This window comes from Oncorhynchus mykiss, chromosome 11 (assembly GCF_013265735.2).
Source record: "Oncorhynchus mykiss isolate Arlee chromosome 11, USDA_OmykA_1.1, whole genome shotgun sequence".
In the NCBI taxonomy this organism is placed as follows: Eukaryota; Metazoa; Chordata; class Actinopteri; order Salmoniformes; family Salmonidae; genus Oncorhynchus; species Oncorhynchus mykiss.
Window position 1 is genome coordinate 10,744,845 of NC_048575.1, and position 13,436 is coordinate 10,758,280.

Sequence of the window (13,436 nt, forward strand, 5' to 3'; positions counted from 1 at the left end):
GACACATCTCAATCTTCTCACACTCTAGCAGACACATCTCAACCTTCTCACACTCCAGCAGACACATCTCAACCTTCTCAAACTGTAGCAGACACATCTCAATCTTCTCACACTCTAGCAGACACATCTCAATCTTCTCACACTCTAGCAGACACATCGCAACCTTCTCACACTCTAGCAGACACATCTCAACCTTCTCACACTCTAGCAGACACATCTCAATGTTCTCACACTCTAGCAGACCCATCTCAATCTTCTCACACTCTAGCAGACCCATCTCAATCTTCTCACACTGTAGCAGACACATCTCAACCTTCTCACACTGTAACAGACACATCTCAATCTTTTCACACTCTAGCAGACACATCTCAACCTTCTCACAATGTAGCAGACACATCTCAATCTTCTCACACTGTAACAGACACATCTCAACCTTCTCACACTCTAGAAGACACATTTCAATCTTCTCACACTCTAGCAGACACATCTCATTCTTCTCACATTCTAGCAGACACATCTCAACCTTCAAATCATAGCCTATCAAAGGTGAATTGTTATTTCTCTTTAGATCAGGGTTGTGTATGTACATCCAGTAGGTTTTCTAACCTGATTCAGCTCACCAAGGAGCTAATGAGCAGCTGATTAGTAGAATCAGGTGTTAGAGCAGGAATGGAACAAAAACCTGCACACTGGCCACCACTGGATTAGATGCCACTAGATTTCTCATGATGATGTTTCCACCCAGTGAGGTTCTACTAAATGTTTTGTAGAAAATGGAGGGGTCTCTAAAAAGTATGTTGATGTCCCCCAGTCTCTCTCTCTCTCCATTCTGTCCCTCTCTGATTAAACAATGAACTTCCCGGTACCTCGTCGAGTTCCAGGGGTTCGATCATGGGGGCCTCGTCGAGGCGCGGCGAGCGCAGGGGGGACGATGACAGCCTCTTCTCCCATTCGGTAAGGCCAGCCGAGTCGGCGCCCGTCTCCAGGAACGATCTCTTGAGCTCACTGATGTTGGTCGTGTGTTTCAACAGCTCCTCCGGCGTGCCCACTGTGTCCTGAGGAGCAGGAAGAGAAGTAATCTTACTGATAATGATACACTACTGTTACTGTTAGGGTTAGTTACCGTTAGGGTTAGTTACCTTTAGGGTTAGTTACCGTTAGGGTTAGTTACCGTTAGGGTTAGTTACTGTTAGGGTTAGTTACCGTTAGGGTTAGTTACCGTTAGGGTTAGTTACCGTTAGGGTTAGTTACCGTTAGGGTTAGTAATGGTTAGGGTTAGTTACCGTTAGGGTTAGTTACCGTTAGGGTTAGTTACTGTTAGGGTCAGTTACTGTTAGGGTTAGTTACTGTTAGGGTTAGTTACTGTTAGGGTTAGTTACCGTTAGGGTCAGTTACCGTTAGGGTTAGTTACTGTTAGGGTTTGTTACCGTTAGGGTCAGTTACCGTTAGGGTTAGTTACTGTTAGGGTTAGTTACCGTTAGGGTTAGTTACCGTTAAGGTTAGTAACCGTTAGGGTTAGTAACCGTTAGGGTTAGTTACTGTTAGGGTCAGTTACCGTTAGGGTTAGTTACTGTTAGGGTCAGTTACCGTTAGGGTTAGTTACTGTTAGGGTTAGTTACCGTTAGGCTCAGTTACCGTTAGGGTTAGTTACCGTTAGGGTTAGTTACTGTTAGGGTTAGTTACTGTTAGGGTTAGTTACCGTTAGGGTTAGTTACCGTTAGGGTCAGTTACCGTTAGGGTTAGTTACTGTTAGGGTTAGTTACCGTTAGGGTCAGTTACCGTTAGGGTTAGTTACCGTTAGGGTTAGTTACTGTTAGGGTTAGTTACCGTTAGGGTTAGTTACCGTTAGGGTCAGTTACCGTTAGGGTCAGTTACCGTTAGGGTTAGTTACCGTTAGGGTTAGTTACTGTTAGGGTCAGTTACCGTTAAGGTTTAGATGTTACATGTGTATGGATGTCAAGTCAATATAGCAGTGTTGTGTTATGTTGTTTCAGATTGTGCAATATGTTTTGAGTCCATGAATTTAAAAAAATACTGAAAATAAAATTCCATGGAAAACAAGAATGCCACTGGACGCTAAAGCGCAAGCTAAAACCCAACAAATGAATGAGATAGTGAATGCAATAGAAAATCAACTGTGTTTTGTGAGACAAATTACACATCTGAATCTTTGGGAGAGCAGCTTGTGTGCTGCTATTCAAGTAGCATGGCTAAGTATCACCGTGGTGACAGATTGACAAATGTAATGTCCTTTACTTTGATGCATGTTCGTATTATGTTCACAGCTGCAGTATAATGAGCTGAATATATAACGTCATAATCTATCTGAAACAGACCTTCTTTTCAAATGAATTATCTGCATTTTGCAGCGAATCCTAACTTTCACTTACGTAACATTTTCAATTAGTCTCCCATTGACATCAATGCATGACTAAATGGAAGTTAGGATTTGCCCCTTTTTAAGGAAGCGTTCATAGATATCAATGTAACTCAACATCCTCTTACTCTCTATCTAGCAATAACTTCCACCTGGCATATGCTGTTAATCCAGTATGTATTACATCAACAAAACAAAATCTCAAAATAAAAGGTAGCATGTTAGTGAATAAACATCAGACAACATTGGTTCAAAACAACATGGTATCATTAGTTCAACATACCTGTTACAAACCCCTCATGCTGTCTGCTATAACAGCTACCTGTTACAAACCCCTCATGTTGTCTGTTATAACAGCTACCTGTTACAAACCCCTCATGCTGTCTGCTATAACAGCTACCTGTTACAAACCCCTCATGTTGTCTGTTATAACAGCTACCTGTTACAAACCCCTCATGTTGTCTGTTATAACAGCTACCTGTTACAAACCCCTCATGCTGTCTGCTATAACAGCTACCTGTTACAAACCCCTCATGTTGTCTGTTATAACAGCTACCTGTTACAAACCCCTCATGTTGTCTGTTATAACAGCTACCTGTTACAAACCCCTCATGTTGTCTGTTATAACAGCTACCTGTTACAAACGCCTCATGCTGTCTGTTATAACAGCTACCTGTTACAAACCCCTCATGTTGACGACATAAAAAATGGTAAATCCACTGTTACTGTCCAAACCAAGTCCCCACCATGCACTAGCCTGCTGTTCCATACAATACCAACCTCTAACATCAGCAGACTATGTCTGACAAACACATTCTCCTGCTTTATTCATCTTATGAGACTGTTCTGGAAAGATGTCAAATCTATATCTCCTCGTCGATTGCAGCTGTTGATTGTGCAGCCTTCAGTGATTTTGAATCCCAGGCTCACAGGTTGTGGGTGAAATGGTCGTTTGACCAGCTGTGGATGAAATGAGTGGTAATGAGTGTTAAGGTACTTTAGTTAGTATACCTGTGTCTTTAACTCGGACTCATCTTCCTGGTCCGACTGGCAGCATGGGAAGCACAGAGAGGGAATTTGATATCGAAACCGGAATACAACACACGTTATAGCTTACGAGAGGAATTATCAAATAACATCAGATATTGTTGAAATAGAAATGTGAAACCAAAAAAACGTAAGATTTCTACAAAAGGAGATGAGAGTTGAGGTGACTAGTGACTACCCATGTTACAAACCTCCGTGGCTGTCAGTTCACCATCGACACCAGTGTCAGTCAGTTCAGTCTGTTTAGTAGTAACGCAACAGCATGAGGAGAAAGAGAACCGTGGCTGTTAGGGTTGAGTATAGCATTTCCCAGAACTCATATTTACCTAAACATTAGCTATTAGGAAAAGTGGTTGAACAAAGTAGTGCCTAGTAAACTGTTTTCGGGGTAAAGAAAAAGTCAACAGGAAATGCATTAAAACATATTCAGATGACCTATGTCAACATAATATCATTAAACTACATTACAGATGACTCCACCAGCTTGAGGTCACTCTCCCACCGTATAAATGTTCATCACGAATGCAATTAACGTTAGTAGTCTGACCTCTGTATTCTACTAAGAACCCTTATCCTAGGTAACTAGTAAGTACAGACATTACATCTGCCAAAGTTCATTCAGGTTAAGCTCCTTGTCATCAATTTGTTCACTAAAAAAAAGCCATTTTTATTTCTACATTTCAAATAGGCCCTGCCTTTCGAGTATTGAAGGTTCAGGTCAGTTCTCCATTAGTGACTTATCAGGGACCTGCCTACCTGATAGAGAGAGTGGCAGAGCGTGAAATCACAGGGTGGCATCCCCAGACAATGAGATTTGTGCTACTTCGCTACCCTAGAAGGAGAAAGGCCATCTGGCTCTAGTCTGTCTGACAGAATAGCGCTGGCTGGCGCTAGCTACTTTCTACTCTTGGCTCCGGCAATAAACTGCTGTCATTTTCAGAGTGGAATCTGGGTACTCAGAGGAATGTATTATAGAATGCTCTCAGGGGTGGGCAAAGGAACAAGATATTTGATTGGGTGTGGAGAACTATACCTTGGTGTCGTGTCGAATGGGAGAGGTTGGACTTGGTAGAGAGATCTCGGTGGCTTTCGTGGTCTCATCCTCCTCCACCTCCTCCAACTCTACTTCCACCTCTACTTCCACCTCTACTTCCACCTCTACCTCCACCTTTACTTCCACCTCTTCCTCTGCCTTCCTTTCCTCCACCCTTTTCTCCGGTGTCACTGTGGTGATGAGGTCGCTCATGGCGATGCCCTTCGCCCTTCCGTATAGGTCCGAGCCCATCTCTGAAGCATGCACATAGACGCACATGCACGCACACGCACGGACACAAGCACGCACATACCCACACACACATACACACACAGATCATTTTCCATTTAGGGAATTGTCATTTTCCTTTAACGGAGGCAATATTGCAGGTCAGCGGGTTGGAGAGGTAATGCTAATGAGCTACAGTCTGTATCAGCGTAGTCATCACAGCCATTGACTCAGGAGATACAGGAGATATTAAATCCCATTCTTGTTGATAATAACAAATAATAACATATTATCAACATCAGAGCTTTTCTATCAGATATGATCTGTAATTAAAGCAATATTCTGAAATCATTGTGTGGTTTGAAATGACAAAGCTAGCCCTGAACATTTCGTATACAAAAGTATGTGGACACCACCACATCATACATTGACATTCTAGACAATTATGTGCTTCCAACTTTGTGGCAACAGTTTGGAGAAGGCCCTTTCCTGTTTCAACATGACAATTCCCCGCGCACCAAGCGAGGTCCATACAGAAATGGTTTGTCGAGATCGGCGTGGAAGAATTTGACTGGCCTGCACAGAGCCCTGACCTCAACCTCATCAAACACCTTTGAGATAAATTGGAACGCCAACTGCTAGCCAGGTCTAATCGCCCAACTTCAGTTGCCGACCTCACTTGTGGCTGAATGGAAGCAAGTCCATGCAGCAATGTTCCAACATCTGGTGGAAAGCCTTCCCAGAGGAGTGGAGGCTGTTATAGCAGAAAAGGGTGGAACAACTCCATATTAATGCCCATGATTTTGGAATGAGATGTTTGATGAGCAGGTGTCCACATAATTTAGTCTTATATAGATCATGTAGTGTAGCTGCTCATAGAATCTTATCGGCAGTATGATATTATACAACAATATCATCAAGATAAAATAAAATTTGATTTGAAGAGTTTCAAGTAAAACAGTAAGCAACTAGTGAAATACCAGGGTCCACATTTAGGAGGAGAAAAGGGGTTTTCTGATTTGCTATCAGTTTCCATGCAGAGGTTTTTCTGATTGGTTGACAACTCTCATCATAGATGCTCGCTATTAACATCTTCTTGGACTGGAATTCTAAATCCCTGATAACCTGTCATGTTTAAGCTCCTCGATACGCAGGCCTTACAAACATTCTTTAACTTACCGCAGCTTTGGAATTTTCCCCATTGACTGGAAATCAAAGGCTCAAACTACTTGTTAAAGGCTCCTTTCACACACTGAAATATCAATAGAAAACACCTACTGCATCAGGGTGTAAACGAGTCAGGAAATCCAAAGGTGTTGGATGTGCTGTTAACTGACACATGAAAAGATGCTCCGTCGTTGCTATGAGTCAGTTACAGATGAGAGAATGGACTGCATCCCTGTTGTGGACCCAAACACAGCTAAGAAGCTGTGTTCTATCATTCAGCCAAGAAAAACACATATCCTAACCAATATTAACTGTATCTAGGTTAACTTGTACCATCTCCCTACATCTGTGACGGCACAGAAAGCACTCGGACTCCATGTTACGAGCTGGGAGAAAAAGTGAGTAAATGTCAAGTCTCCTTATAGATACGGGCCACATTAACCAATAGCGGCCAAGCTTACACAACAAGGCGTATTTTGTTTCCTCCATATTTTTTGGAAACAAACAACTGCAAGTGAACAGCTGTGAAGCGAAGGCCATGGTGCATTCACATGCTAGGCAGGGAGCTCCCCCAATCAGCACGGGAGCATGCAAGCCTGGTCAGCACTGAGGGGGGAGTCTCTAAAAAGGGCCCAAAATACAAAACAAAATGGCCCTCGTCAAAAATAGGAAAAGGGAAGAAGCATAAATGTGATAATTAACTAGCAGGCATAGCTAGCAGGGGCTACATCTACTGTTAGCATGTACAGAGACACACAGTGCATGATATCTACCTGTTGGTTTAGCGACGTTAAAACTAGCAGGTGGTTCAATTCTCGGGGATACAGACTGGGGGGTATTCCTTTTGGGTGAACTCCTTTTGGGTGAACTCCTTTCGGGTGAACTCCTTTTGGGTGAACTCCTTTTGGGTGAACTCCTTTTGGGTGAACTCCTTTTGGGTGAACTCCTATTGGGTGAACTCCTATTGAGTGAACTCCTATTGGGTGAACTCCTATTGGGTGAACTCCTTTTGGGTGAACTCCTATTGGGTGAACTCCTATTGGGTGAACTCCTTTTGGGTGAACTCCTTTTGGGTGTACTCTGCGGAGCTGAGGAGGATTGCATAGAAATTCAATATTAACATGATGATGTAATACTATTCAAATCTGAGCATTAGGGAGTCAGCTGAGCACTTGAGAGAATATTGTTGGTTTATATTATAATTCTGTAGAGATATTGACTATAGATTTGAATACCTGAATGTTAAAGGATGTGTAAGTTGTGTCTGATTCACAGTGTTATGGAAAGCCTCAGACTAAGAGATGGAGTTGAGTCTTACAGTGCTAGAGGATGGATACACTTTCGGATGGGAGGTGAACCAACCGTCAGACACTGAACTGGCTCCCATCAATGAGGAGTTGAGACATAAATATCAATGTTAACTTTTCGGTCCAATGATAATGACGAGTCTGAATCTAATACGGGCCCCGAGGAGGCTCATATTAAATTGGCCCCACACCCAATTGGCAGAGTCTCTCTGCCACATCAGTTAGCTAGTGAAATTCCGCCAAAAGAGCTCGTCACCCCGAGATGAGACATCAGCTGGGGACGCCAGCTACAACAACATTTACATTCAAATGGACCGGTTTTCATCCACAGTTCTGATACGATAGTGACGACCCACGCCGGCAATCAAGACAAAGACAGCTGGCTCACAGAGCTCTGGAAGGGACATAAATATAATTAAAAAACAAATTCTCCAATTAATCAGTGAACGGGGCCGAACAGGGGAGAACTGGGGGTTACAGGGGAGAACAGGGGAGAACAGGGAGAATGGGGAGAACAGGGGGTTACAGGGAGAATGGGGAGAACAGGTGGGAACGGGAGAACGGGGGAGAACAGAGAGAATTGGGGAGAACAGGGGGTTACAGGAGAGGACGGGGAGAACAGGGGAGGACGGGGAGATTGGGGAGAACTGGGGGTTACAGGAGAGGACGGGGAGAACAGGTGGGAACAGGGGATTTACAGGGGAGAACGGGGGAGAACAGAGAGAATTGGGGAGAACAGGGGAGAACAGGGAGAATGGGGGAAACGGGGGTTACAGGAGAGAACAGGGAGAATGGGGAGAACAGGAGAGAACAGGGGAGAACATGGGAGAACAGGGAGAATGGGGGAGTACAGGAGATTACAGGGGGTTACAGGAGAGAACATGGAGAATGGGGAGAACAGGAGAGAACAGGGGAGAACATGGGAGAACAGGAGAGAACATGGGAGAACATGGGAGAACAGGGCTTTACAGGGGAGAACAGAGAGAATGGGGGAGAACAGGGAGAATGGGGAGAACAGGGAGAATGGGGAGAACAGGAGAGAACAGGGGAGAACAGGGAGAATGGGGAGAACAGGGAGAATGGGGAGAACAGGAGAGAACAGGGGAGAACAAGGGGTTACATGAGAGAACAGGGGAGAACGGGTGAGAACAGTTGGGAACAGGGGGGAATGGGTTGGACCAGGGGAGAACGGGTGAGAACGGGTGAGAACAAAAGCAGAGGGTGCGTTGCCGAGTGACGATGTCAAAATAACACAATGGGGGCGTCTGATAAATTCCTGTGGCGAGTATCCATTCCCTCTTCGTACACAGCCGCTGTCACTATGAGCCATCTAACTGCGGCTACCTCTGTGAGCTGGCCTGAAAAATAAAGGACCTTACTCATGGTCTGGGACTGGTTGATAAAGACAGGGGAGAGGGGGACAGCCCTGGGTACTTTGAGGGGATGAAAAGGCGATGTGAGTGCAGAGCAGCGAGGATAAAACAATGGCTACAAGCTGTAATGAGTCTGAGCGACATACTGAGGCTTTAGCGACTTCACAGCACGGCTGCTTAGGGAGGTTCTCTTAAGCTTTCATGTAGACTGGGAAATGGTGACGCTATCAAGCAAACGGCCACATTCAAGACAAACGGTGAACAAAATGGCTCTGTGGAGAATATAATGTTGCATTGTTCTAGGGAATTTCAAGGGAAAGTATACAAAATACCAATTCCCTATTCACGCCAGTGGCACTTGTCAGCCAATGACAGGTCTGGAAGGACCTGAGTGAATGTCAATGGTTGTGAAGACCAAATCAAGTGTGATTGATTGACAGCTGTCACAAGGTGTGCAGTGGTATGGCCATTATGACAGATGGGTTCATTGATTGATTGGTGCCTGAGCTGTATGGTCAAATGTACTGTCCTCTTGACACCCTATCAGCTGAATTCAACAGCTTAAGAGATAGTAACTTCAAAATAGTCTGGACATAGAGACAGAGGGGGACAAGGACAACATGATTTTCTTGTTCATTTGGGTTGAGTCGTTTTTGGTTGATGTCCTGTACCTAGCTTTATGGTGGCACACTCAATGCTTTCAGGCTAACTTTCCCAACACAAACTCTATGGGATGAAATGTGACACAATCCTCTTTCATTCCTAAGAGAAATGTTGATGGAACTACGAACCTCCGTCCAGGCTGCGCGACATGATGTAGCGCTTGCTGGTGGAGCGCTCGAAGCGGGGCGCCGGACGGACGATCTGGGAGCTGGCTCGTCGCGTCTGGGCCTGGGTTCTCCCACTGTATCGGAACTTAGAGCCCAGATTTAGGAACTTCTTGGGGGGAGTTTCTGGAGACACCAACCTAGAGGACAGGGAGGAATGGTGAGGTCAGGAGAACAAGGACGAGGTCAAGAAAGCCACACTATTACAGCAGGGATAGAAAAATGATCCTGGAGGGAAGCAGGGCATGCGGGCTTTTACTCCAACCCAGCGTGAAGATAATCAAGACAATATACAATAGCTATAAATTTACTTTCAAAACCCTCCACTGAAATGGCAGATGTCTACACGTTGAAGTGGTGGCCCAGGTCTCACCTGAAAAAGGTGTGGTGCTCCACGCAGACTTTCCATAGTCTCTTGGCCGCCCGATGGTTGGGGAGCTTGAACCCGATGGTGCTTTCAAACTGCTCAAACTGACGGCAAAACGTACAGAAAACACACACACACACACGTCATTCTATGTGATGTCATTCTATGTGATGTCATTCTATGTGATGTCATTCTATGCAATGCCATTCTATGTGATGCCATTCTACATACATACATACATACAAACAGGATAGGGACACTTCTTTCATGTTAGGAGGGCCATGCTGACATGCTTACCTCTCCGGGGCGTATTTTGATGTAGAAATTATTCCTTTTATAGGAGATCTTGAGGACCTTGGGCCATGCGAACCTGTTGATGCGCAGGCGGTCACGGTAGATCAGAAGACCGCTAGAGCACACGCCCAACATGATCTCAACACCCTCAGAATCCTGGGAAGGACCGGCAGGAACACACACCGTGGTCAACAACTTGACACTACTCAAACTACACTTTTTATTTGATTCTTTATTGCAAAATTCCTGAAACATCTGCAAACTGGTATAAAAAAAAAAACAGGGAACTTTGCGAAAGTTTCTGGAATGTTGCAACTCAAACTAGTTTCACATTGAGGTAGCCTGGGTGTCAGTCAGTTTGGGCTTGACTCAACACACTTTTTGGATGTTGTCCTCAGTTTACTGTCGGCAGGGCTGGTCAACTCCATGCCTAAAGGGCCAAAGGGCTTTTCTTTACCATTGAATGATGAACGTTACTAATTGACCCAGAGAGTCCAGAGGTGTTTCGGCCCTCCAGGCCTGGTGTTAAACGGGCCTGTTCTACAGTATGTCCACTCTTTACTAGACTCCTATACCAAGTGGAAATAAGAGAGCATCCTCTTTTATTTCTTATTTCTCCTGTTTTTTATTAGTGTTTTTTTAATATACTTTTAAAATATTGTTGGGTAGGGCTTGCAAGTTCAGCATTTAACTGTTCTTGTGCATGTGACAAATAAAATATGTACATGATAACAGGAAAGTAGTTGACTAATGCCAAAACAAACTGAAAACCAGGCAAAAAAAGGTTTCTTGATTGTAAAAAAAAAAAATTGGTTCACAATATCCAGACACCACCACTTTCTCCTACAAGATAGACGGCCTAAGACAACTGGCGATACAGCAAGCCAATTACAAAGCATTTCTCAATGACGGATTCAAATTAGCTTTGTAATTTAAATAAAATGAAATCATCATGAGAGCTGTTGTAATGTCGACGGACATATTTCACCGAAACCAAGAACTCAAGAGACAAGAAATGGACTTACATTAACAGAAACCAATTATTTATCCTAAAACTATCTATTTTCACAACTCCCACTTTCACTAGTGATATATCTGGCTTTATAGCCAGGAGCAGGTCTTGGGCTCTTTCTCAATTGCCTAAAAATTCTGTCCTCTCCTCTTCTCCTTCATTGCACTGATCTGAAAGAAGTGACCAGGTGAAAGAAGTGACCAGGTGAAAGAGGTGACCAGGTGAAAGAAGTGACCAGGTGAAAGAAGTGACCAGGTGAAAGAGGTGACCAGGTGAAAGAAGTGACCAGGTGAAAGAAGTGACCAGGTGAAAGAGGTGACCAGGTGAAAGAAGTGACCAGGTGAAAGAGGTAACCAGGTGAAAGAAGTGACCAGGTGAAAGAAGTGACCAGGTGAAAGAGGTGACCAGGTGAAAGACGTGACCAGGTGAAAGAAGTGACCAGGTGAAAGAACCGACCAGGTGAAAGAAGTGACCAGGTGAAAGAAGTGACCAGGTGAAAGAACCGACCAGGTGAAAGAAGTGACCAGGTGAAAGAAGTGACCAGGTGAAAGAACCGACCAGGTGAAAGAAGTGACCAGGTGAAAGAACCGACCAGGTGAAAGAAGTGACCAGGTGAAAGAAGCGACCAGGTGAAAGAACCGACCAGGTGAAAGAAGTGGCCAGGTGAAAGAACCGACCAGGTGAAAGAAGTGGCCAGGTGAAAGAAATGACCAGGTGAAAGAAGTGACCAGGTGAAAGAAGTGACCAGGTGAAAGAACCAACCAGGTGAAAGAACCGACCAGGTGAAAGAAGTGACCAGGTGAAAGAAGTGACCAGGTGAAAGAGGTGACCAGGTGAAAGAACCGACCAGGTGAAAAAAGTGACCAGGTGAAAGAACCGACCAGGTGAAAGAGGTGACCAGGTGAAAAAAGTGACCAGGTGAAAGAAGTGACCAGGTGAAAGAAGTGACCAGGTGAAAGAACCAACCAGGTGAAAGAACCGACCAGGTGAAAGAACCGACCAGGTGAAAGAAGTGACCAGGTGAAAGAGGTGACCAGGTGAAAGAAGTGACCAGGTGAAAGAAGTGACCAGGTGAAAGAGGTGACCAGGTGAAAGAAGTGACCAGGTGAAAGCCAGTCTAATGATGATCTTCCACCATCTTGTTTTTTACCTGTCACGTTCCAATCAGTGCAGATGAAGTTAAGGAGACGAGGGGAGCACAGATTTTGAAGAGAATTTAAAGAGCACACTGATGTACTTGTCTTAGCTATGTAAATGTGTACTGAACAAAAATATAAATGCAACATGCAACAATTTTAAAAGATTTTAATGAGTTACAGTTCATATGAGGAAATCAGTCAACTGAAATTCATTAGGCCCTAATCTATACATTTCACATGACTGGGCAGGGACGCAGCCATGTGTGGGCCTGTGAGGGCATAGGCCCACCCACTTTAGAGCCAGGCCCAGCCATTCAGAATGACCCCCCCCCCCCCCCCCCATCCCCCGCACACACAGATATTTTAATGAATATTAAAATATCTGGCAACAGCTCTGTTGGACTTTCCTGCAGTCAGCATGCCAATTGCACACTCCCCCAAAACGTGAATCATCTGTTGCATTGTGTTGTGTGACAAAACTGCACATTTTAGAGAGGACTTTATTTGTCCCCAAGCACAAGGTGAACCTGTGTAATGATCATTCTGTTTAATACACTTTGTGATATGCCACATCTGTCAGGTGGATGGAATATCTTGGCAAAGGAGAAATGCTCACTAACAGGGATGTAAACATATTTGTGCACAACATTGCGTAGCGTTTATATTTTTGTTCAGTTTAGTTCAGGGTAGTAATGAGCAACACTCAGGTATGTTCAGCTGTGTTGCACTATGAACTGTGTTCCAGTTTCATAGATGCTGAAGGTCTACAATGCAGCAGGAAGCCTTTTGTCTAAACTTTCATTCGCACACCGCAATATGATGGCATTGCAAGGCCAGTGAATGTAATGGTGATGGAGGAGTCTATCACTCATGAGGCAAAGCCTATGACTTCAGTGACATCTACTCTGGTCTAAAATCTAATGCCACGTTCCAATTTTCACACTAGCATACCACCTGAAATGCATTCCTGATTGCTTCATTCCAAGTGGCATGTTAGTGTGGATATTGGAACGTAGCCTATGTGGGGCTACGGTGGCAGATACTAGTCACATGACATCACGATGATGAGGCCTTCCCCAAAAGGTCTTGAAGTCTGCAGATCAACACAGTCGTGGTGTCACAGAGCAGATGGGGGGACAGAGGGGGTCCACAACTCCCTGTGAGTGGGATATATATGCACTGGGGCTATGAAGGGTGGGGGGGTGATGTCCTATACCTCACAACAGCCACCTAAGAGACTACAACTACAGGTATCCACAATGTCA

The 13,436-nt window shown here is 44.5% G+C and overlaps 1 protein-coding gene across 10 annotated transcripts in view; it reads right to left on the reverse strand.

Moving 5' to 3' along the window:
- LOC110535257 (protein 4.1) overlaps positions 1 to 13,436 on the reverse strand; it is a 118,054-nt gene that overhangs the window by 35,067 nt on the left and 69,551 nt on the right. For 8 of the 10 annotated variants that reach the window (XM_036934835.1, XM_036934830.1, XM_036934834.1 and 5 more), the window contains 8 exons: positions 10,024 to 10,176; positions 9,733 to 9,830; positions 9,324 to 9,499; positions 6,626 to 6,940; positions 4,458 to 4,711; positions 3,616 to 3,663; positions 3,389 to 3,424; positions 867 to 1,055 (listed from right to left, as the gene is read on the reverse strand). In XM_036934835.1, the coding sequence (XP_036790730.1) occupies positions 867 to 1,055; positions 3,389 to 3,424; positions 3,616 to 3,663; positions 4,458 to 4,711; positions 6,626 to 6,940; positions 9,324 to 9,499; positions 9,733 to 9,830; positions 10,024 to 10,176 (1,269 nt within the window). The remainder of the gene's footprint in view (positions 1 to 866; positions 1,056 to 3,388; positions 3,425 to 3,615; positions 3,664 to 4,457; positions 4,712 to 6,625; positions 6,941 to 9,323; positions 9,500 to 9,732; positions 9,831 to 10,023; positions 10,177 to 13,436) is intronic. The other 2 variants (XM_036934836.1, XM_036934837.1) reach the window with 1 other exon arrangement.